We start from the raw sequence: 27,223 nt of genomic DNA, 5'->3' as shown, positions 1-27,223 counted from the left end.
TTTCTCTTCGAATGTAAGTCATATTATCCCTCAGATCACTGTCTCTCTCTAGTATCTCCTAGTTGTAATACAGTACCTATAAACACACACACTTACAGACATATAATGTATACTACAACATGCATTTATGTATGTAAAAACACACCTGGTGGCAGACCACAGCTCTCTGCCACTAGGTAATTTATTGCTGAGTCTGATATTGTATTACAAGATGTATTTGCTCTCTGCTCTAATAAGAACATAGATTACAAGCAACATTGAATTCACTATCTGCATCCCAGCTGATTGCTTGGTCCGCCTGTGTGTTAGCTTATATCTTTTTAAGCGTCAGCGTTTGGCTATTTACATTCATCCGCTAAGCCTTAAAACAAATTATAATCGATCTGGGGCGTGATGAAAAGGGTGGTCCTGCTGCAAATTAAAATAAATGCAGGGTGACAAGGACAGCAGAATCACAATCAGCTCTCCTCGGAATGTGTGGTGCTATAAAAAAAAGACCAATGATGTGTATGTCTAAGATAAGTAGAAAGACCATGAACTTGGTGGGAAAATGTCTTTCAAGAAGTGCAGCAAACAACATGTTACTCACTCTTAAATATAAACCCCAGGGCTGCAACAAATTGTTATTAAAGTTGTTTAGTAAAGTTTTTTTCAATTGTTGCATGAGATATTGCAATAAATAAACACTGTTTATCGATCTGCATCTAAAGCGTAACACTAACACACTGTCACTTTTTAAACTTTGCAACTTCGGGGGGAGTCATCATTACACTCATGTTTGTTACCAGGCTGAAAACAAAAACATAATCATCATTAGTATCAACAAGTATCATAACAGTTTGAATGCAAACATGTGACTGAGCATTTTTGCTTACTGTAATTTTGATGTGGGTAGTGGTTGTACTGGAAGATAATTTGTGGAGGCTACAATATGCTGTATTGCGAAGGGTTTAGTCTTATACATGAAGACTTTTCATTTTCTACCTAGTTTTTGATACCAAGATTGTATTGTAACCTGTACTTGAAAGCATTATGGTTTGTTTTTATTTGGAATAACGTGTCATTGTGGAACGGTGGAATTGCACAACAGCTAAACAAGGACATCAACAAATCAAAATAATAATAAAATTAACAAAAATGAAAAGACAAAAGTATACATAAATTATTTAATACATTTGATAAAAACAATATAAACAAAAGCATGCACACTCAAATATAGTTCCAACCTAGAAGGCCTACTCTTTAAAATTCTGTGCTTAGGGTTATTGGGCCATTAACAAGTTGGATTTCTGTGTTCTCATAGGCTCTGCCCGCAAGCAATGCCTCCAGGTAGCTGGATTCACTTGAAATGCATTTCTCAGAGAACCTCAAACCAATAGTGCAGAATCTAGAGATAGTTTGGCATGCTACACTGGTCAAGGTATGTATTCTATATCCAAATATGAAAAGTGAAACTTAAATGTAGTATGCCATCATAAACCCCGTTGTAAATCTCATTAAAGACTATCGTAATAACATAGTACCTCGGATAGGACCAATGAGGAACAGTAATGCGCTCAGACAATGGAATGCCTCCAGCAGTGTCTTCTTGTCATCTTGATGTCTCACACATAAACATCCAGCCTGTCTGCTTGTCAGTGTGTTCCAGCAATTTAATGGAATAAATTATCTTACCATGCTGACAGCTTCAGACATGTCTGTTGTATGTAACATGCAGTCTTTTGAATGACAAATCATGTCGCTATCTGACAGGCTGAGAAAAGAGAGATACGCAGGGATGTTTGCTTTTGGTTATAATGAATTTGTGCTGCACCGGATAACCAGATTTCCTTTTTTAATTCATCAGGGATACTCTTTGTTGTCTCTCTATATGCAGCAAGGCTCCCTCTGAATTTTGTGGCATTGACTGATGTATGACAAACATGTGGCTTAGGTGTGACAGTGCTCTTTGCTCCAAAACATTTTCTTGCAAGGAAATTGGCTGTGGTAAACCATTAATCGCAACCCACCGCACAATCAGCTCACCCCTAAAAATATGCACGTGTGCACGCTCATGTACGATCAACCCAGAAATACACATACACTGCATCCAGTCCTACCTTCCACCTGTGGAAAGCACCAGGTCCACAAGCCTGCTGAGAAATCATTTCCCAGGCAAGCGAGCGAGGCAATTCCATCGCAGCAAGGAGAAGAAAAAAAAGGCTTTTTTAATGGGGAAAAATGGGAGGCAGGGGTAGAGTTAACAGTAGCAGCCAGTATAATTGATGGCAACTGTTTGGGTACAAGATTAAGATTCATGGGTAGGACCACACATGGGGGCTGGAAACCGGTATGCGCTGGAGGCATGAAGGATATGAGGCAACACTTTGACTGGCCTGCTGGCTTAATTGATAGAGTGTCGTCCCAGATGCAGTGTAAAAAAAGAAAAGAAAATCGGAAAGGATTTCACTCACTCCTAGATCGGAGGCTAGAATGGCTTCCAACCTGGGCCAGAATTGAGAAAGACAGAGACAGAGAGAGAGAGAAAAAGGAATGGAAAAGGGGGAAAAAATTATGTGGTGGAAGCCCAGAGGCAAGAGAGGCAGGTTTGCATGTGGAAGGTCAGTTGTTCCTAAACCCAGACCTGCTGGAAAAGACCTGTGAGGAAAAGTGTGTGAGGTACTCATCAACTACCCTTGAGGAGCCTTTCAGCAGTGTACTTAAACACACAGCTGCCCTGGAAGAGCTGCTCAGTGTCCAACAATAGAAGATATAGCTGTGAATGTGAATGTGTATGTTTACCGTATTTTCCGGACTACAGGTCGCACTTTTTTTCATAGTTTGGCTGGTCCTGCGACTTATAGTCAGATGCGACTTATATATGAAATTGAACATGTTTTTGAATAATAATTCCGACATGAAACGAGGAGTAGCCTAAACATTACCGTCCACAGCCACGAGAAGGCGCTCTAGGCTTGTGACAACCAGAGCCGTTATATATACAACTATGTTCAGAAGCGACACGGAGGACGAAGAATTTAATGGATGGTGAACTTGCTACCGGTAACTTGCCTGTTGGACTCAGTGGCGTGTTATGTTAATTTCTGTGTGCTATTGTGTCTAACTTGCGTTTCCTGATTGAATGTCTGTTCTTGGTCTTGGATGTTGTAAAATAAATTTCTAAATAAGGTAGCCTCCCGAGTATTTGGTCTGCTGCCAGCGTTTGCCTACACATCGCTCAAAATGCTTGATTGCATTGCATTCTCCACATTTTTAGCTAAATTTTCATGTACCACATGAGCATTTTTGTTGGGTGAATCTTTTGTAAATTGGCCGCCTTCATATCGCCCAGCTCACCTCATTTCACTCCTTCGGCTTCATTAACATTCCCGGTAGAATTCTCTATCTTTTTGGCCTCTATGTGTCCAGTTACATAGTCTCTGTCTGTTCTTGGTCATGGATTTTGTGAAATACATTTCTAAATAAATGCGACTTATAGTCCGGTGCAACTTATATATATGTTTTTTTCCTCTTCATGAGGCATTTTTTGACTGATGCGACTTATACTCCGGAGCGACTTATGGTCCGGAAAATACGGTATGTCAAATAAGGCGTTGTACAAAAAGTGCATGGAGCCGAGTTGACTTTTTCTGGATACAGTAACAACATATTACCTCATCAGCCTCTCTTTTAGTCAATTTGATGCTTTATGAAGACAAATAGCTCCCGAAAGGAAGATATATAGAATACCTAATACCTTGTATTATGTGGCGTCTTTCTAGCATCAATTTGCAGGTTCATCCTTAGTAGGTATCTGACCCATGAACTGATTGTGATTTACACTATAGAAGGAATGGTTGAGAATATAAAGGAAATTGTGCACAAAATGTAAAATGAGGAATATCAAAGCTGAGGGGTGATGGAAAAATAGGGGTCAAACCTGACAGGAAATTAGAGGAGCCAAAGGTAGAGTCACATGTTGGAGGTTGTGAATGTAATATTTTTGCAGTGAGTCTGTACAGTATCAATTTGCATTTAGTTTTCTATAAAGAAATGACACCATTTATGACTGCCCTCTGGGTTGAGCACTGCATTTTACATTGTGTGCCAACCATCAGATCTGTTCATATGTTGGATTGTTTTTGCAAAAAGTAATATTGCTTCATTAATTAAATGTGCAGAAAAAGGAAGATGCTAAAATGCTTTTCTTAGAACCAAAAATAATTACAGATTTTTATGGTTAGCATGTGTGTGTAGTCTTTTAGTTAGTTAAAGGTAAATCTACTTATACTATACTTATAGCCTTCTGTAGATGTAAGGCACGCTGTCCCATGGTATATGTGGGTGCCTGTGTGAGTCTAAATCCCAATAAACTAAATTTGATCTCTTAATAGCAGTATTGTGTGTGTGTGTGTGTGTGTGTGTGTGTGTGTGTGTGTGCGCGTGTGTGTGTGTGTGTGTTTTAATGATCACCAACAGAGGTCCAGTGAAGTTGGTCAGCATGTTGCTAGGAACAGAATAGCTCAAGGCCACCGACACAAAGTTTTCTCTCCCTTTCACACACATCTAACGCTGTCACACACGTGCAAATACACACATGCGCATTTATTTAGGATGTGGGCTGTTCATTTGACCTCATTGCTCAGCCTATCTACTGTCTCTCTTTAGCAGACTGTTGGGATATGAACCACCTCAGGGGTTTACTGTTTCTACTATTAGCATATAAAGAGCATAAATTTCACCCCATCTTGTGCTAGCAGGAAGCTTCTGAGACTGCAGGAGCAAAGGCAAAGCCTCCTTGGGAAAACAAAAAAAAAACTGTCTGTGATTGGAGAGCTTTTGCCTGAAGCTCAAGGAAAGTCAGGTGGTTTTGCCAAGAAATACTGTAATCACATGTATAGCCTCAAATGCACATGTGCAGATGTGTGCACAGACACACACTTCGCTGTAGGCATACTGTGCCTGCACACACAAACACGTAAACAGTTCAGCCCAAGTCTAAAACAGGTTTGGTAACATGAGTCCAACAAGAATCCAACTGCGTGTTCATGTGTTAGGAGTAACTTCTTGACACAGCACACTGACCTCCTAAAGTCATAATAAACCAAACAAAAAGCCAGACCTTGAAAAGCTTGACTGCATTTAGATTCACTGAAGTACTGAACTGATTGAAAGCATGAAGACAATTTTATGGTAAAAACTTGACGTAGTGTACTTGATTAATGCTCAGAAACTAAAAATAAGTACAAACTTGATTAAGAAAAAATAAGTGTTTAGTAAAGGCAATCCAAAGCATAATTACTAATAACCCTGTTCTACAATTTGTGAGCAACACCATCAAAGTCAGCTGTGAGCTTCACACTGTAGTTGGCTGAACTTTAAGAGCTCTCTAGTTCGAGAAGTCTAAGCGAGAGAACAAGCTGGCAACTCAAACTTAACTAGGGTTCCTTCCTGGCATGATTTAATCAAAATACTGTCTACAACTGTTGCAGTGAAATTTCAAGAGGAGAGAATAAAGGTGCCTGACAAGAGGGTCAACAATTTCTCTCTGCTCAACAAATATGCTTGCTTTTTGAGAGGAGTGATCTGGCCCATCATAGAGAAGTGAACCAGACTCTAACACCATCTGCCTCACTCACACTTAAACCGAGCTCTGAAACCACATAGTGTTTGTGGGTGAAACACTGTCTAGAGCAGCCCTGGAGGGTCCTCCATTGTCTGCTTCAATGTTTTGCTGGACCAACAGCCGATTCTTCCACCTAAGAAAATCTCCACCCTCCTTCTTGGTAATGAGGGCTCTGGAGAAAATGATGATGGTGCTTGTGGTGCTATTTAGTTTTGAAAAACACCATAAATTATCTGTATTTTCTTGTCAGCATCTAGCTTAACCTGGTTCATTTTGCCCTCCAATGGTTGAAGCATAATTAGTATTATGATGGGGTATCAGCAGCTGGTGGTCATGCATTCATGCTCGGGGACAATTGTCTGAAGTTAATCGTTGAGTTACAAAAAAATGCAACCACAGGCATTATGCACATATATATTTGAAATCCTCCGCCCTTCCTCTTCTCATCAAATCAGCCTAATTGTTAAACTTCTCCATCTTCTACTCTCTTCCCTGCCACTATCATTGATTATTTTCAGTCAGACATACTCCACAATACCATATAGATACCTCTCTTCTTTTCATACTGATTTCCACTTACTATTAACATTCTTGTGCTGTCCATCACATTTTGTAGACATTGCATTGCTTTTCAACCATCCCTATTACCACACAGCTACTCAATTTACATGATTTCTTATTGAATCAATGTCCACTGCCTTGTCTTCCGTACACCTGTAAAGACATGTTGTGTTCTTTCCTGTATTTTTAGCCTGCAGTCACCACCACTGTTTACAGGACTTAATTTGTGCTTGATAGTCAGTTTCCAGGGAGAAACTACACTCAAAAAAATTATATGTTGGATTTACTTAAAAATGCTATGTCAAGTGGTTCCACATAACTTTGTTAAGTAGATGTTAATTAACCAGTTTTCATACAATTTACTCAATAGATTGAAGTATATTGTACAACAGTGACTTAAGTAACTTAAACTTAATTGGGTTACTTTCTTTTTATGTATGAAGCTCACGTTAAACTTATGATATCTGGTTACGTTCAGCGAATGAACTGGATATACATTAAAGCAATACAGGGTTATTGAGTAAGAGTAACTTGATGTGGTTAAGTTGATCTTAACTGAGTTTAGTTTGTCCAATTAAAATTCTGTTAAAAATAGAAAAAAGCTGTAAAAAGAGGGGGAAAAATCACAACTATTCTCAAAACAGCAGTTTTATTAAGGTTTGATAACCATTCAAAACAGCCTGTTATACAACAACACTGGAAAGCATAAAAATGCTTCATATGTATGAACATTACGTTTAATTAACAATAGGTTTATGTATTGTCATTACCTTCCCATGAAATTGCTTTGTTCTTCAAATTAACTTAAAAAGTATTAAAGGAAAATCTAAATGCTTGTACTGTAGTACCACTGAGATTTAAAGAGCACCCTTAAGTACATTTTAACATTACATTATAAAGTAAAGTGCCACAAGATTTTTTTTATTTTCAATAAACATATTGCCAATGAGTTTTTTGAGCTCTTAGCTCCAGCCACACTACAGCTCAAGTAAACAGGATAACAAAAACATTTCAGCACACTGAATAGCCTCCAGGTCACAACACTGTAACGGCTTCATGCATTCATTCCAGCAGTTTGTTTTTGAGTACCTGGATTTTGGTCGAAAGCCTGTGTGTATCAAGTTCCATCAGGATCTTTTGAATGAATTCAAAAGTGTACCTGAGGTCAGTTGGATAGTTCAGGTTCAGGTTGTAGATGATCCCAAACAGTAAGGCACAAGCAGTGGCGACAGTCCATGAAGCACCTCCACACCTTCAACTATGATGCCAACATCTTCTGGAAGCTGATCAACATCTGCACCTGGATCTTTAATCACATAGATGCCGATGACTGTCTGATCCAAATCTGTCTGGGTTTCAGGGTCCTCACTCTAAAAAAAGGGACAACTCTCCGACTGAAAAGCACATAACTCACATGAAACTTAAACAGTTGTAATATTCATCTCGATAACTGACTCCACTAGTAAGTGAAGTCAGTTAAATAAAAATAAATTTAAAAAAATAAAAACTTTCTGGGAGAAAATGTTAAGACCCTATCAAGGGGAAAAAAAATCTTATAACAAACAAGTGGTATTGGATAGCTTCGTCAAATATATCTGTGATATTTGTAGGCACAATGAAAGTGAATGTGGAGGTAAAACTCAACACCTCTCCTTCACAGAGGCAATGGATCTTGGTGAGTCAATTACAAAATCTGACACATTGATGAGAGCATATTTAGCTCTATTCAATGTTGAATGAAAATATCACTGTAAAACAACTGATGACAATTACTCCGTACTCCTTCACTAGCTTTTCAGGGCCTTCATTGAGATACAAAGCTAGTGCTTGGAGGCTGCAAGCTCTCCTTGTTTCGATGAAGTCATTCTGCAAAACACAACAGGAAATATACTGTATAAACAAGTCATTGACATTTAGAAGATGGAAGAATTCCTGAAAGTGATCCCTGACACAGATATTAGTTGGTTAAATTTATTATGCAAAGTATCCACAGCAACTGAGGTATCTATTAGTATGCAAGTAATTATACACAAACCTGGGCAATGACAGCCATAATGTTTTTAATTTTGCGTCCTGCTGCTCCTCCTTTCTTACGGAAAGCCAACTTGTCAGAGTAGTGGTCCAGCTGCGACATAAACTTTGGGATGAGCGGGATGGTGGTAATGCAAATTAACTCTGCTCCCTAGGTACGTGTTTCAACAAGACAAAAACACAAAGTACAGAAGAAGGTGAACACAGCTTAAAAGTGAATATATAATTTCTTTCTTACTTAAATTATGTTTGCCTGATGACAGACACTTAATAGTTAGTACTAGTTGACCTCTATTTCGAGGATGGCTGCGGATTTCTCCATATGCAACGAAAAGGATAATGGCACCGGCGGAGGTAACGTAATCTTGCGTGAATAACGTAATCTCACGTGATTGTGAACGATTTTATAGGGGACCAACTACTCTATTTATGAAGTGCTTTCCGTTTTACATTACAGAGTTGAGTTGGAAAACTAACACAGCCAAGTAAACCTGGCACTGCATATTTTTACTTTCAAACACCACAACTAACTCAAGTTGATATAAAAAACTCATGGTTTTTGAGTAATTAAAATGTAATACTATGTTTTATAGCCAACATTAGTGACATTACATTTTTTTGAGTGTACATGAATGTTGATTTCATTTCATTTTCTACTTATGAAGTCATCATTGCCTTGTGTTTGTGTCCTAACCATACCCTCCCAAAATACATTTATCATATTGCATCATGTCAGCAAATCACTGGACATCCATTTATTTCCTATGTAGGAAAAGCAACCAAAGAAAACTCAAATATCACTGATAACCATAGTAACTGTAGTCATTGCTTGCTTTCCTAAATGTTCTCATCCAAAGCTTCTCAGTTCTCTGTAATCTTCCATGGATAAATGACACAAAATCAGTGCTTGGAAAACAGCTCCGTCAATCATCATTGCCAACCTGTATTTTCTGTAATTGTACCTAACAACTGGTTGCAGTACTCACAGTACAATCTTACTGTAAATAATGAATGGTGAAAGCATCAAACAACAGACTGGTTGACTGGTATAAATTGTGCCGACAAAGACCACTACATAGATGTAATCCCAGGTTTCTCCCACCATTCTCACACATTTCTCACATGTATAGTTCTTCCACATGTCAAAAAAAGGAACAAGTAATTGGACAGAAAAAAACATTTAATTTAACTTACATTTTTATAAACTCACACAAAGATCATTAAAAGTAAGTTACAGTGCATTTACCTGAGAGCCTTGTTCATCTAAAATCAATTTAGCAGCATTGTAAACAAACAAAGTTAAACAGTCAAATATGCATGCTGAATTGTTTTCTACGAAGTAATTCAGTTTGGTCAATACACTTGTGTGTTACGAGGGTCATACTTGCACATTTAGACAACGCTCACACACATTAATACTGGTAAGTGTAGGGCCTAAAAGGCTTTTCGCTAGACCTACTGTCAGCAGCGCATTCAGTCAAGAAGAAACAGCTAGAGGATTTGAAGTAATGAGGTATGTGTCAGTGTCAGCCAATCACTCCCCTGTGACTTGGATGGATTTTTCTTGTCTGGAGAATAAATCCCACAGAGATACAGAGAGCAAGGTGGTGAAAGAGAATAAATGCGTTCAGCCTTCATACTTTTTAGGCATTGGACTGACCATTTCTCCAGGTTTCCTGACAAAAAAATGTTCCTGGTGACTCCCTGGACCACTGAATTAGAAAATAAGCTGTGTTCCAATAAAGAAATAAACGTATTCATGCAAAGTTCCAGCTCCTTCCATTCTGTCTATGAGACATGTTCTTCAAACTTCCTATGAAATATTTGAAATGTGCATATGCTGTTATTTAGCAACAGTAACTATAAACAGCAGCAACAAACACACACACAGACATAGGTGACACTAGTGTGTTATCAGTGGCAGCCTGATTACTGTTTGCATGCTTCCACTCAAAACTTCCACTCCCTCCTTCTGTTTTGCTTCCTGCAACACCAGACTTTCTCATTCAGTATCAGTGAGCACTAGACAGATTAGCAACCATGTAAGGGAATTAGAGTTTAATAACTATATTTACTGATCAAAAGTAATTATAAATAAAGTGTGTGTGTGTGTCTGTGTGTGTGTGTGTGTGTGTGTGAGAGAGAGAGAGAGACGTAATTTAATTAAATACAAGGATGTATTGGAGGAAAATACATGTTTACACACTTCCCACAGGGTGCTTATGCATACACCCTCACAGTCTGGTATTGCTTCTTTTTTTTCTCTCTCTCTGTTTCTATAGAGGAGGTTCCTGCAATGGAGAGAATTAAACAGTTTGAAAAAAAGTTGAAATGAGAAATTTTGAAGGCTAGCAGGACAATTGAAATCATATTGTGAAGCTGCTATTATTAAGTAACTTGATTCAACTTTTTATTTTATTTTCTCTTGGAGGGCCTCCAAAACACACAAACAAACTCACAGTACTGACATGTTATCAGGGTCATAGCAAACAATTGCTATTTACACATTCAGTAGGCATGGCACAACATTAGCATTCATTTGGAGTTGTGTTTCTGGCCACCTGTCAAATGTAAGATGGATATTTACTCTCACTCTACTTTTTTTTTGCTCTGTTGTAGCATCTGCCAACTCTTGAGAAACAATATCTAGGTCTTAACTTGCTAAATGTTTGACTTTCTTTACCCACTGGTGGTTTGTCTTGTCTGTACCGTGTGGTGCTGGGCAGGTAGTGTGCAGTCTGTTTATCAGAGCTTATTTACTGAAAACAGCTGGCTGCTGCAGGAAAAGGGGTTCATGAGGACAGTTAGACTGAACAATATTAAATGTACTGCTCATACATATGGACCACACATTAGTCAAATTTGTAATGTATTATATACATGTAATGTAGTCTGGTTCTGTAAGCAAAGGGTACACAGGTGCAGCTGCAGGCTATCTTCTGTGGAAACTCCCACAAGGTGTTGGCGCTGTGTGCACCAGCATGAATGCTAATTTATGGTAGACCATATGGAGACAGCATTGTTGGTAGGTGACCAGAGCTCGGAGGGCAGTGAGAGGTTAGCGTTGCTGGACTGTGCCCTCATCACGAACACTCATCTAGTTATTGTTTCTGATGCTTATTAGGCCGCTCAGCAGATGGACGATAATCTGGGCAATGATTACCATCAGAAGCAGTGGCTTGTAACTCATACTTAGCCAACAAAGCTCATCTGGGGGACATTAGGGGACAAAGAACAGCTCCAACCTCAGATGTGGCACTATTCAGTCTGCCTGACAGAAAATGTAGTATTTGTGTCCTAAGCAAGGCAGTGTTTGAGCGAAACTTCTACAGGGTGCTCCTGTTTATTCAAGGCACGTTAGGCAAGCTCAGCTATTGACAGTGTTTACTTATGGAACTGACATTTGCAACTTTATTTAATTCAGTCAGTTACTGGCTATTGGGATGACCTTTTGCTGGCTTCCCTGGCAGGAGCCTATAAACCTCAGAGACTCGCCAGCTTTATAGGCATTCAATAATCGCACAAGGCACTATTGATGAAGTTGTTGTGTGCACTACCTATGAAATGAATTGGCCGAGGAGCAAAAACCACAACAGTGCAGTGGCTGGGTAATCCTGATGAGGATATTTATGAAAATAAGATTGATGAAAATGCAGTTCAGAGGCATTTCATGTTCTTTGTCAACATTTAGACAATTATTTGTTTTATGTAAGAAACTCACTGTTTGCATTCCCTTAGCTGTGACACTGATTTTTTGTCAGAAACAGTAATGGATACATTTTGGTCTTGTCTGGTGGTTGTCTGTTGGAGACACATGGGGGCTGCATGGAAGCCATTTAAAACCAGATACCAACCCATCTGTCCCTCAAAAAGTTTGTGAGAGAAAGATAGATGGGTGTTAAATAGAAGGAGAGTCTCCTTTCATTCTCACAGGAAATAGAGAGAAGTCTGGCCTCTCCACACATACACGTAGACTATCTATTTGTCTGTCTGATTACCTGCAAACCTTTGGTTCCTCATAAATATACAATTTTGCCTCATCCATACCTCAAATATTTTTGTAATTTAAAAAAGAATAACAGGGTAAACAAGGCAAGCTTATGGCTTGCTGTCTATGTCAAGTGTTGTTAGAAAAAAATGTAAATTCTCTTCTAGACCATATAAATTGAGCCAGATAAGCATTTCGCCCCATCAGCTCATAATCTTCTCATTAATTACATGTATTGGAAAATTCTGAATTATTGTGATTCATTGCCTTAATCCATCACTTCTGTGAAGAAATTTCCTGCAAAAAAAATAAATCAATTTACTCACACAGGCAAATATACTATATATGGAAGAGAGACATTGAATCTCATTGGCATTCTCTGCTTTAAGTGTGCCGGGGAGTGAAATCCATCACACAGATAAGATGGATTCTCTTTTATAGAACAGCCGTAAGTTTTAAACAATATGAAGATTCATCTGTGCTTCCAGTCTGTTCCTGCATCATAGGCAGTATGTTAAACAGTCGACGACTCTGGGTCTTATAGCTGGTCGTTCTAGGTAGGCAGGCTGCACTATATAAAGGGCAGAGACTGTGCTTTATAGAACCTTTACTGTGATATTCAGGCTCAGACGTAACATATTAAGCATGGAGACAAATGGATTCGATTGTGCAGTGAGAGGGAGAAAAATACATCCTAAGGTCTATTATTTACAGCCTTCCCACACATGCAGACATATCACCAGCAGGATCACCAAGCTTTGCAGTAAACCCGCAACAGTTCACACCTCCTCTGTATACGCTCCACACAGCACAGATGGTTTTGTTGTGGTTCACTTGGCAGTCAGCACCATCTCAGGCTCATGCAGAGCTATAGGATTCCATAGTGTTTCATTAAAAATCACACATGGAAAAATAAGGAACGAAAAAAAAAAAAAACATATAGACTTCACATAAGTCCAGACAGGTTTCAAAAGTCAGCAGGCTTACTGAAGGCATGCTTGAGGAAGCAAATGTGTATGAAGAAGTATATTTCACCGCACATCACATGCCACAATGCCCCTTTCCTCTGATCTCGGCGCCCTGCCCCAAGGGTGCAATAACAGTTTATTACACCTATCCTCACTTTATGACCCCCCTTACCCTCCACCCCGCTCCCCTCAAGCCCACACTAACTGTTATTGAAAACACCCTGGTCTGCCATATATCATTCCTGAGCAGCACGTTATGCTATGTGCAACCTAGCTAATCACCACAAGCTCGTGTGGGTATTGTCCAGGTCACATCGGAATAGTTCCACTTATCTAATATCTGCTTAGCTGTGGAAGTGTTTAAACACAATCCCATTTATCTTTACAGCCTGTGTTGTCTTGAGGCTGAATCCCCCCCCCCAAATGTATCTGTGGTGTAATGGTAGGGAGTAAATAGGAAATAGAATTGAAATATTTTACCAGCGAGTGCCTGTGTGGAGAAAAGGGTAAATGAGTTTGGCCTAGTTTATCATTAGACAAAAGGTAGACTGCAAACATTCAAGTTGAACCGCGGGGTGTATGCGGTATAAAAAGGAAAGCACAGTATAGTGTAACATAGGGTGCGTAAGGGATCTTGGATTAAAATGCAAAGCGTCAGTAAAGATCTTTCAAGGTGGAGGTGTTCAGAGAGAGAGGTAACAGCTCATGGGTGACAGTGTGACAAGACTCAGGGAAGGACCTGCCACCCCTCTGTCACACTGATGGTTCCTCTGTCATCAAGAAGGTGCAGGTGGAAGAAACCACACCGCCATGGCAATACAAATGAAACTAAATTTGAATGCTTTAAAAAGAACAAATGTCTGTGTCCATATCTTTAAGTTGGCAGCAATTCAGCAACTTTACAAAATATGCTTGGACAAAAACAGCGAGGACACGTAATGCTATTAATCCAGAAGGGGACACTTGAGGTCAATGAAGCCTTCCACAAAATCTTGCTAAGAAACAACTGAAAAAGATAAAGGGGATTGTGGGTTGCTTGTTATTTTGGCTTGTACACAAAGCTCTCTGATTCCACACAGACTCAAGACACAGACCTTGGGATCTATGTGCTTTTTTCTCAGTCTGTCTCTACATATTCATATGTGTGTGTTGGTGTGTGTGTGTGTGTGTGTGCGTGAGAGATTGTGTGTGCGTGTGTGTCTTTTCATGCTAGAGTGGGCAGCAACAGTTGATTGGGCAGATGGCTTATGTCGTCATGAGGGGGGCAAGGTGTGTGATGGGTGGAAATGGGTCCATCTAATTACTTGTCAAGTGCGCAGCCCAGCTAGCCGCTAAAGAGCTTTCATGTGATCTATTTGCCCCGAGGGGTAATGTGAGGTGGGGCTGGGGTGCAGTGGGGTCCAGTGACTTCCTAGTCTTACATGACCAGGCCAACTGAGCAGGTGCTGCAGCTCAATGTCCATGGGCTCATGTTTACACTACACATTCTCTCCAAATGATTTTTGTGCCCCGAGTCTGGCACACAAATATATGAAATCCCTGTTTCTATGCTGTAGTTATTTTAATGTATGCAATATAGCAATGTTTAGAAATTTTTTCCTTGGTAGTCTTTAGTGACAACATCCAAATAAAAAAAAATCTTACCAAGGTGACCAGGACTGCAGCGTTAATGATCAGTCTTCAAGCTGTTTGTTCTTTGTCAAAACTGTTGGAAATCAAAGTGGGACCCTGTCGGTATGATTGTTTTCTAAACCAAACCCAGCCATATCTAATATAACTGTATTAACACTGTCTTCCTCTGTCCCTTTCTCTTATTTTCCCAGTATGTGCTGGTACAGAGAACAAGCTGAGCACGCTGTCGGACCTGGAGCAGCAGTACCGCACCCTGAGAAAGTACTACGAGAACTGCGAAGTCGTAATGGGCAACCTTGAGATCACAAGCATCGACCGCAGTCGGGACCTCACCTTCCTAAGAGTAAGGACTAAACAAAATGATACAGTAAACTGATTGTGAATTGTTTTTGCACAAGTTTTGCGGTGATTCAATGTGCTTGATTTATTTGAAAAGCTTTAGTTACATGTTGTCAGTAAAATATCTTAAATATCACGTAACTGAAGTGATTTTGACCCAGATATCACTGTCAGTCTGGTGGTTGGAGAAGGCTATAGCCACTGACAGTCTCAGCTTACACAAATAGATGCAAAGTTATCCCTTCTGGATTGGTTTGCATCAAGTAGACAGAATGTACATATTTTTGTGTTACTCAAATGATTAATGGAATCGGGAGCCTCGAAACTAATTGAAATAGCTGTTGGGAGCCAATATTGCACCTCCGTATAGCTGAAGACAAAATTGTTTTACTGCATTTAGAGTCATTGCATTCTTCTTTTACAGTGGTAAAAACAAATCACTTCCTTACCAATATTTCAGTAAAAGATCATACCATATCATATCATCACCATACTTTATGGTAATTACATGAACATGTGAAATTTCTACAATGTCTTTAGTATTCAGTACATAAGAATAACCATCCAAACATCCACATCTCGTTCGTACAAGCAATTGTCTAAATCTGAGTAAAAAGTTCAGACTGTGAACTTCAGTGTCTTCTCATTTGACCTTGTTGCCCAGAAAATGCCCTGTGCTTCAGATCTTTTTCAACCAATCAGCACTCAGATTAATGCCTATATAGCCAATGATAAGCAGCAAGGAAAGTTGTTCTAATCATGGGTAATCAGACTTCCCCTCTTCTCAGAGTGTCTAACTGATTGTACGCTTGCACCATTGTGGTCTGAGGCATAGAATAATCAAAATCCAAATAACTTGATCTGACTAATCTCCCTTTTGATGAAACATGATTCGCAGACAGAGAAGGAAAAGCGCTGCAAAACTGAAGATGAATTCCTACCTTTCAGAAAAAGGTTCAGATATTTATGAGCATTTTTTAAAATCCTCTTATTCCTAAACTGAGCATGTGAGCCAACTGATTCAGGCTGTTTAAGAGAGGTTCAGGTATGTCTTATGGTAGTATCTCTAGCACTATCCACAACAGAATGTGAATGTTGTGTGGGTGAGGAAGCTGCTTACCTTCATTTTGGTATGATGGACACATGCATATACACACAAACACAGTGTTGGGGGATGACAGCCACCAGCCTTTCAGGGGCTACAGGAGTAATAATGTGGTAATGAAAGGTCAGAAGAAGGCAAGAGAAGTTACTGTACTGAAATTTTAAGAGGAAAAAAAGCAGCCTTTTTTGTGTGTTTTTTTTCTTCTGTGAAATCAGCTGTTACTGTTGACCTTTGTTGGCCCCCCACTTCTTAAGAACATCACCCTAGACCATTCTGGCTGCACTCCACACATCTAATGCCATCCAACTCCAATTGATTCCAGTCTATCTGGGGGGCTTGGGGAGTTCCCCTGGTGTTACGCTAAAGTGCTGACTGCATTAATGGGCCGATATTGCTGTGCGAATGAACTGGGCTATCTAGGCTTTGCAGAAAAGGCAGTCTACCAACAAGACAAGCTGTGTTCTCATATTTTGCTCCATACAGCAATGATTTAAAGTTAATATGACAAAATAGTTTGTAAGCATCAGGTAAAAGTAATGGGACAGCTAGTCTTCCTATGTGTATTTACTTTGTATGGACCGACTGATCAAGATGGATCAAAGCAGCAAAATAAAACAGTCATTAAGTGTTCTACAATGTGCAGAGCAATACTAGCAATACCCCCTGTGACGCAAAACAAAAACAAGATGATATTAAGAAAGAGGGAGCGATGGATGGTAATGTGTTACCATTAGACCCCTGCAGAGGTAATAGGCCCTTGTGACTCAAATGAAAAAGGATGGTGGGGGGGAGAGATGCAGTTCAAAACCAAGTGTGATTGTTATTTAACTACACATAACCAATGTGTATTTTAAAACAACGTTCACAGTCCCACTTAGGTGTTGTGGTTTGCCTTTAACAGTGTCTCATCTATTCAATCTACTATCACGTAAAGGCAATCCTTTGCAGGTTGAGGTTACAGATGCTTTTGACTGCAGTCCCCTCTTTACCTGCCTACTTCCGCATTACACCACCACTCATTTACAGAAGGGCTCCCTGTGGCGCCAACTTGCCAGGTTCCTCCACCTTTCCATGGTTGGCAATTAACGTGGGTTAATTGAAGATGCTAATTAGGAACACAGGGTGCCAAACAGCAAGGGAGCAAGAGGGCAGGGTGCAATGTGTATTTTTAGGGGATATTATTATTATTATGATAAAACACATTAATAACATGCTTCCCCAGGGAGGGAAAAACTTCACCTTGAGGTAGAGAAGAAGGGAAGGAGTGAATAAGAAAAAACTATTGTGCAGCAGCTTACCATACCACCTGTCTCTGGGAGGTGATTGAAACTGATGCCTGTGCATTGGCTCCTTCTTTTCAAGATAGCCAAGAGATTGATGGCTGCCTCCCAAAGCCCCTCAAACAGCTTTAGCAGTAAATAGAGTCCATCTTCCAAACTGCCTCCAAGACAGATGAATCAACGCTCGCACTGTGATTAATAACTGCATTTCAGCAGTGAGGTTTTTTATCCCCACTCCCATACATGCACATTCAAACCAACAGCCCAACAGTGAGCTTTAACCACACGCAGTGTTGACATTGTCAATGATTAAATCACTCCTAAATCCATATTCTTGTTCCTTTAAATCTTTTTCTCATATTATAAGCAGAACATACATTTGTGTACCGAATGCATTCACGCAAAAGTTGTACCCACCTCAACATATTTTAGTGTGATGTTTTCCTTTTTGTGAATGAGACACAGAGGGAAGCAAAGACACACTTTGGCATCCCTCTTTTCCCTCATGTCACTTTCTCGCATGCACTCATAAACCAAATCTGTGATTATGAAATATTAATTTTACCCTCTCCTCCCCTCGTCCCAGTCTCAGTAGGAACTCACAGCCACACGGTCAGATTGGATTGTTTGTCTTGCCATTGCAACCATTAGTAAACATGTAATTTTCTCCTCAATATTAATGTGGTGATCAGATTGCTTGCCAGCCCAGCACCAATTCACTGACTCCCCACCTCTGTCTCTGTAGTTGCAGATAAATTATGGAATTATCATTTACAAATAACATGTAATAGTTCAAACAGGCCTTGTGCTATTAGTGTAAGAAAGCAGTAGAGAAAGTTTAAATGAGGGTAGGGATCTGAACAGACAACATTTTGCATTAGAGATGATTAGGATGAGAATACCTTCTTCACTACCTCCTATTTTCCTTTTACTTTAACTGACTTTATATCTTTGAAACATATTAATCACTTGTGTTATTTATATCTTACAGCATAATGCGGACCAATATAAGGCACATGGTACAAACTATATCTTTCAGATTTACCCTTGAAATGAGGCAAACAACATTACATAATGAGGTTTTTTGAAGGATTGCACTGTACAGGCATTTGTATTTTCTGGTCACTTGTTAAATTCAGTATTTTAGTGTTTCACAAAGGCAGAGGCTGCATGGTTACATTAATCATGCCCTAATGTCTATACTAAAGGGGGCTTGTTGGAAATGAGGGTGGTGGTCTGTTAATGTGGCCCTCAATGACACTTGTGTGAAGTGTTCACTTGACCTTATGCCTGTTCAAAAAACTCAGCTGCCATAGTGATGCATACCAGATGGAAACCACTGTGAGAGCACCAGTGAGCAGGAATAACAGAGACTACATGGGGACTAGTGATTAAATATGTCTGGTTACTTAAGTTAGCTAAATAAAACACTGTTTTAACAGGTCAGAAGCGTGTATCTACATGCAAACAAATCTGCTCAATCTGTCTAATTATTTTTTTTTCTATGGCACATTAGAGAGTAGCTCTGAGAGTGGAAATGTAGGCAGCAGAAGTGACCTCTCTCTCTGCAGTTTCAGTCCAAGTTGTCCTGACCCTGTTTTTCTTTAGAATGAAGGGGGCAATTTTGGGTTAATAGTGATTCATAGGGGGATCACCTCCTCAAATAACACAGGCAATACAAGTATTTAGGGTCAAGGGAGTGCAGAAGGTCTGACCTCAGATGATTTTCTAACATTAACCTTAGAGTGATCAAATGTTTTGGTCTCCTACACAAACACAGAACACACTCGTTCGTGAGAGTTAGAGCCATCACAGAAATATTATGCAACAAGATTTACAGCAAGTTCACTGAAGGTCATAAAAAACAAGTTTTGATAAAAATTAAAAGTAAAAAAAGTATAAGATTACACTATTGTCGGAGGATTAAGAGCCATATTCTGACACAGATATGTTGGTCAAGTCTATTTTCACTCACTGAGACTAATGAGCAACAGTCTATAAGCCTAACTGATGCATCTCTTTAAGTTTATAGCTCACTTGGTAAAGCATAGGTTTGCCAAAGGAGGTGGACTGACCATCTGGGTCTGTGGACAACAACCAAAAACCCTGCTGTGGCATGACCAGCCGGCACTTGTATTGGCTGCACGTGTATGTGTGTGTCTGTGTGTGCGTGGCAGGGTCATAAATTCATGACAAATCATCAGTTCATCTTTCTTCTCTCACCAATTTTATTTTCATATACTCAAGCTGTAAGCTAGGCTCACAGTGACAGAGTGATTGCTGGTTCATAAATTGTGACTGAGTTGACCTAACAAATTAACATTATGCCACCTCCAGGTGCCTGTCAGAAATATATCAGAGTTCCAATTTATGCTTGCGGGGACGATAAAAAAAGAATACAAGTTATGATTATGTCTGCGGCTGATTGTAAAGTGTTGGACACAATAAAAGTAGTTGTATGTAATAGATCAGCAGTCACTTCATTATGCAGTGATTCATTGCTTATTTGGTAAAATTATATAAAGTAAATAAGGAAACTATATGTTTGAACAGTATACGACCCATTACTAATACTGCTGACATCTATTATTACCACCTGATGAGTGATTCATATGCAGCTTGCTGTTGTTAAAAAGTTACACATGAAGTTGCCTTCACATGCTATTTCCCACAGCATTTGAAAGCAGCATCTATTCTTGCACTCCTCCAGTCCCCGTCTTCTGACATCTTCCTTCATACTTCTTCTTGACTGGCATATTTGTCCCTCAGGCACCATTGGTGCCCTCCCCAGCTTCCTAATTGTTGATGCACTGTTAGATGAGTGCAGATTACGTTGGCCCCCTGCTCCTCAGCAAACTCCTTCAATATTAATGAAGACTGATGAAGTGCTAGGGAGCCCCTGTCTTTCAGGCCCGACCTAGATTGGATTGACAATTGCAATTAGCGTCCCCTCAAGTTCATTTCCATCACTTTAATTTGACATGAAGAAGGACAGTGTGGGGTGGGAAGTGAGACCATTGAGAGAAAGAAATCCTGAGGAGAAAGGTTCGAGATGGAAAATGGGGTGAAAGAGTTTGACCAGGAAATAGTCTGAAAGCAGAGAGGAGGATCATGCTTTTGCCCAGAAATCTTTTCCTCACCAATATCTGATTTTCTGCAACCTACTTTTTACATTTCTTCCCTATTACTTTTGTGTCATACGGTGAGAGAAGTCTGTACTTGTATCATATCCACCTTAAGACCTTTAAGTCAGGTCTAGGGTGTGATCTCCATTGTGTGTTTGCCTAATAGTAGTATTTCACTGCCCCACATTTCTTTTCTCACCTGCAACAGTCACCAAATGGATTGCTTTTCACTGCGTGTGTGAGAAAGAAACAGACTGTGTGAGATATGGGGACAGCAGCACCTGAAAATTAATGATTCTCCATCCTTCTGCAGGGAAAAGAAGCAATGGATGATAGTAAGAAGTTGATGATGTGTCATGTTTGTGTGTGTATTTCTATACGTATATATTTATTTGTGTGCATGCCTATAAGTGTGAGAAAAGTGATATAAAAAATTTCCTTTTACCATTTATTTTAAACCTACCTTTTCTCAAATTGACTGAAGCAATTGGCTGTATTTGTGTGTGTGTGTGTGTGTGTGTGTGTGTGTGTGTTTGTAATCATACGCAGGGTTAAAACCTCCTTGTTTGACTGACAGATACATTTTCTTACTCCCCTTCCCACTGTTGGTCAGCCCATATCATTTTCTTTCCCTGTCGTTTAGAAATGATGTGGACTGATCGAGCAGTGGAATGAGAATAACAGAAATGGAGAGGTTAAATGTCTATGTTTTGCACAAAAAAAAAGAAAAAACTTTCCTCTAGTTGCCTCTATTTGCCATCCCTCAAATGAACCAATACACACTTACCATTTGTATTATTTGTATTGACCTATAGCCCTGTGGCGGGCAGTAAGAAGAAATCAGCAAAATAGACACATATCTAACCCGGCAGCTGTGCTGACCTGTTTTGTAATGATACTTACTGTAAAAAAGGAAATCTGTAGGCTACTGGAACACAGAGGTCAGACAATTGCTGGTGCACTACCCCAAATGTGTTGAAACTGTTAAGCTTATTCTACATTTATATGTGCATTGCATCCACTAAAGAAAAGTACAATGGGGTAACACTATAATAACGATCAATAATTACTGGTAATTGATAGTTAATTGAGTTTTTGTTAATACTTTTTTCACTGATAACAAGCATTGAAATGATTATAAATAATGTTTACTAATAATATTAATGCTATTATTTGTTATTTTTCATTAGTTTGTGTAATATAAAATGAGTTTATAAATATGTTGTCATATGTTGCATCATAGCTTATACAATTTACTATTTGTTAATGATGGTTATAATAAAGTGTTATGTTCAATGTACGAAGTCTTTATTCTTTAATTAAGTTATAAGAATAGAAGTCATAACGAAATGCCTAACAAAAAGTAAAAGAAAATGAGAAACCGTTTAATTTTTTCCCCTTTGGTAAATGAAATGTGCTTCTGCATACTATAACCCAGTGAGTGATGTTGCATCAAGTGGAGGTATGATTGAAATTCATTCAAATGTTCTACTGTACATTTTAAAGCCATTTCCCTTTAACATGCCTTGTCCATTTTTATTAGATTTTAGTTTTTGCAATATCACATGGCTGTATGATCATCTAAATATATGTAAAATTGCTGCCTGCTTTTATTGCCTCCTCTGTTAAGCATCACTGCAAGATGGCTGCTCTCAAAAGAAATCAACAACTAAGATCGATTGACACCAAAACCTAAGCCCCCAAAACACAGAGACTCAGTCAGAAATGTGATATCCATGACAGATATCTGTTTTGATCAAGTCTTCAAATATTACATTTCTCAAAAATAGACTACTGTACCTCACCATTGCAATGCACCGTAGGAAATGCATCCATCATTTAAACTGTAGATACCTCAGACTGTTGTCAGACCTTAAGATTTCACATTTTAACTAATTGTTTGAGTCTACTGTAACTGACATTGATGAAATTACATACTGTCTTAAACAACAATCGTTATTTTGGATTGGTATATTGTGAGAAAGAGGGTGTATGGCTATGTGTTTGAGTCACTTTGTCAATTGTAAAAAGGTTTTCATTCTGGTAATACTTTTTATATATATTTTTATTACATGTATGTATTTTTATGTGTCTTTAAAGAGCTCCAGTCATTGTTTCTGTCTACATGTGTATTATATAATAATTCTTTATTGGAGGTATAGGTTGTTTGTCTGTATGTATACTGTCTGTATACTATCTTATATACTGTTGTCTTAAAGTAACATCATAATTGTTACTTCAGCAAATGGTTGGGATTAGGAGTATGCACTCAGAAAGAAACATATACAACTGTCTGTAGTTCAAGAATTCCTGACCATCTTCCATCAGCAACAGTAGTTTCCAATTATTTGGTGGTCATGTGCAGTAGGAGTGTGGAAACTTAGTCATACTCAGAGGATGAAGCTGCATTGGGGCAAGTTTGAAAAAAAATCACACTTTCTTGGAATAGACGGTGCAGCAGATTCATGAGACTTTCTCACTACGCTGCACACACACCTACACACACACACACACACACACACACACATACACAAACTAGAGGTGATAGTACTTATCGTAAAAGAGCAGTGCCAGACTGAATGGAGAGGCAGTGGAGAGGAGACGCAGAACCGGGGCATGACAATAGCCCACCCTGCTTCTCTGATGCCTTTCAAACTTCATATCTGCCTCCCTCTGCAGCTTGCCAAAAAAAAAGTGAATGATAGACCAACTTCTCAGGGGGATCGAAATCAATTTCCACCCACTGCGACTTAGATGAGGGAGTCATTTTTAAGAATCGCTGGTTAAGGCTTAGATGGCCCAAGTACAATAGTTCCGCTGGAACCAGACTCCGTCCTCCTCATTAACAACACCCTATTGATAACAGCACTTATGGAAAACAGCCACCAGCACATCTAACTCTCTCTGGCTTTATTTAGCCCCCCCACCCCTAACACACAATTTTTATTCATTCAACCTGTGCTGGTGAGTCTTTGCATAATAATAAGGGACCTTGTAGGTTTGGCTTGCCTTTTCTGAGTCGTGAGACTGTCATATCTCTACCTGTTTGTCATTTTATTATTCTTTCCATCTTTTTTCTATTGTTTAAACTTTGTAAGTCTTCTGCTGGTTACACTACAGAAGCAAGCATTTTTTAATTTATTTTTTGCTCAAGGGCACCTCAGCATTATGAGCTGCTAGGTCGGGCATGAAGGTCAGCTTACTCCTTCACATTCTCCATCCATATTTTTCCAGCTGAGCAAGGGTTGAAATTCACAACCTTGTGATGATAATCTTGAATTTCTAACACTATACTGCTGCTTAACCACAGTATGTGCCAGTTCACCCATGTTGCGGCAAGGTCACTATGTGAAGTCTTGCTGTCCCTGTCTTTATCGCTACCTTTAACTCTACTGACAGAAATACTAAGGTTATATTCCACATACAAATCAATTGTGTTAAGCATGAAACGTCCGTGTTTGGAGTTGAGAAGTTTGAAGTTGGATTCCTTTATTTTGGAGGACCATCCAAAGAAACTTTGGACAAACCACTCCTGCAGTATACTTGGGCTCATTATGATCCGGTCATATTTTTGTCATAATGTAGCAAAATACTGTAAGTCTCAGTTTTGCTGTGACCGATTTGTTTGATAAAAAAAACAACTTTATTTTGACCAATAAATACATTAACATATTATCAACAATAATTTAATATAAATAAATACCAGTATCACCAGTTATATAACATCAATCACATACATTACATTCACACGGCCACATTATTCTGTGTAAACTTAAGTTTGATTTTTCGTCATGCACTCTGACTGCAGCAAGAAGCATCATAACACCAGATTTCCCTGCTGCAATGGGAAAAAAACAAAGCAACACATGACTTGATCAGTATCCAAACAAATGAGAATTCAGTTAGGCACCAAACACCACAAAGAAATCTCCCAAAGCTCCCAAAATGAAAGTTTCTTTTAGATATTACATTGATTTCTAGTCATATTTGTTCCTCCAATGTAGGGTGGTCTGCATTATGAGCATTTGTCTGGTTTCACTGTATTGATCGGGTGATAAGAGAAAAAAAGAGAAGAGACACAGGGAAACAGCAAAATCAACAATTAATATTCCCCACTTGGCTTGTTTATATTTAGGTTTAAGTTATTTCTGACTTGATTAAAAGGCTGTATAAGACTTTAATCCAACCCTATCCCTAACCCTATAACGTGTTTACAATTTCTCTGTGCATGGCAACTATAATATGGTTAAAGTTGGGCTCATGATTATGGAAAGGTAAGGTATAAGGTATGATTAGTGTTCGGTAACTAAAACGCTTAACACTTAAGGTTGGAGAAAGCTCATGGTTACAGTTAATAAAAACTGAAATGTTAATGGACTGACTGCACAGCAGACATTTTGATTTGTCACAGCAGGAAAAACACAGGCGTTCAGTTCCATTAAATGTCCCAGTAACAGCGACAGTGAACCAGCACGCACAATAGCTGAACCTCCCACTAAGTGGAATGCAGCAATCATTAATTCACCTGTGACTTTCCTGCCATGACATGTCGGAAAGTCTGGTGTGCAAACAGTCCATTGCAGGTGTATAATGGGAGGTAAACTCTACCATCTCGCTCCTACATTTGCATTCAAACTCTGTAAATTGCTCAGCATCTTACCCACACAGGCTGTATTTCCCGTCCCTATTTCCTGTCGACATGAGTAATACACATTCCCTGTGTTACCAGATTATCTTATTCACCCACAATCCCTCTGTATTTTCTTACTTTCTTTTTCTTTTTTTCAATCTATGCAATGGTGGCTTGCTTTTTTATCCATCCTCCCTTTTTTTTCTACGCCCACTCCCAGCTCTCCTTGCGCTAACTAGTCACTGTTTGAATAAAAACTCATTAGGATTACATAGCCATTTAGCTAAGTGACACAGGGTGTAATTGTACCATCCATCAATTGCTGTGTAATAACACACTTGGAGGAGCTAAATGTTGATTAGCCCACAGCCAATTTCACCACTGGGTTTTGGGAATAAATAGCCAGAAGAGATCGGGTGGGGTGATGGGTGGTCGGTAGCCTTGGAGAGTGTTGAGGTCAGGGTCGCTGAACCTTGCAAGCCAAATTAACTTCAAAATGAAGTGTAAAAGACAAACAAAATATAACTTTCAGTCCCTAGCTATCATCCCTTTTGTCTTGCTCTGCCTGGACAATATAGGATGGTCTTCAGATACAAGGATCAGGGATTTTCGATATTTTTAATGATATTTGAAATTATCCTTTCACTGCATTTCAGTAAAATACATATGATTCATTATAACCTCTATTTAAAATTAATGCATATTAGATACTGGAAATGAATGAAATATGGCTCTTCATTTGTCACCATTGACTGTCAGGAACATGGTCAATACCCTGTCTTTGAGTCGTCACATCAAGTCATTCTCTTTATAAGGTTACTTCATGCCAAAGGACACCAGATGATGAGAGAGAACAAAGTTGGCGAGTCAGCTAATTCTCAGCAGAGTGCTGGCTCATTGCTGTTTATGAGACCCTTAATTTCACCCATAGTGTCACAAATCACTATCTTGCTTCATCATCTTGCTACACCAACTCTGCTGCTACAATCATAGATCACTATCCAGCTACACTGCAACACTGATTACACATAAAATCCAAGTGCACAATAGCATTTCTTTCTATTGTTGTTTCCCTCTAGCACACTGTCCTTCCTATATAATGTTCAGTTAATTTCTACAGTTTACTGTGGTCCTGTGTGTGCTTGCTGCATTATAGTATAGACATATGTAATACACTGTTATTCCCCCAGCTTCTTCTCTTCCACGACCCCATCTTCCCATACCTTTATGCTGTCTCAGAATCCAGTCTCTAACGTGTTATTACAAATTCTGCAATCTATCAGTCAATCATACATTGTTCTGCTAGCTGGACATAAGCTTGGGTTAACTTAAACTTAAGTTACTCCAAACTTAGATTAAGTGATAAGTAATAAACTTATATTTATATATGTATTCAATATATGAACTTATCATTTACTTAAAATAAATATAATAAATAATAAATAAATAATGCATTTTACTTATATTAACATCTATACTGGAGATTTGTTTTTTAACTTATAATAATAAACATTAGTATTCTAGAAAATACTAGGCACCATTTCTTCACCCATGATCTGGATGTTCTTATAATTCTCAGTCAGTCTAAGTCGGTCAGTAATTTTTCATTTTGTGTACTTTTTCTTTTGTGTTTAACAAATAATGGCTCTTGGTGCAGCCTCAGTCACTTGGTGGGCATTTTGATCAGTCAGTGCGGGCATGACTTGATGTGCCTGGCCAGGGGGCAAAGAAGAGCTTCATTGATGTGACGGAAATAGAAAGGCATACCATAGCCAAACCTAGTGTCTTAAGACAATTGCAACAGGAGACTCCATTGTTCCTACTATGTGTCCTCCAAAAGTACTGTGTCATCTTAGGAGGAACCACAAAAGAAGCCTCCTATTAGAGCACAAATGTGGAAGAGGTTGTGGGGGAGGAAAAGTTTTTTTGTTCTATTGAGAATTATTCAGATTCTTCCTC

The 27,223-nt window shown here is 39.0% G+C and overlaps 1 protein-coding gene across 2 annotated transcripts in view; it reads left to right on the top strand.

The window, feature by feature from the left end:
- LOC127365454 (receptor tyrosine-protein kinase erbB-4) overlaps positions 1-27,223 on the top strand; it is a 305,767-nt gene that overhangs the window by 125,481 nt on the left and 153,063 nt on the right. For both annotated transcript variants that reach the window (XM_051403529.1, XM_051403528.1), the window contains exon 2: positions 14,977-15,128. In XM_051403529.1, the coding sequence (XP_051259489.1) occupies positions 14,977-15,128 (152 nt within the window). The remainder of the gene's footprint in view (positions 1-14,976; positions 15,129-27,223) is intronic.

This window comes from Dicentrarchus labrax, unplaced genomic scaffold (genome assembly GCF_905237075.1).
Source record: "Dicentrarchus labrax unplaced genomic scaffold, dlabrax2021, whole genome shotgun sequence".
NCBI classification, from domain to species: Eukaryota; Metazoa; Chordata; class Actinopteri; family Moronidae; genus Dicentrarchus; species Dicentrarchus labrax.
Note: the sequence above shows the minus strand (reverse complement) of the source record. Positions and strands in the feature narration are given on the sequence as shown.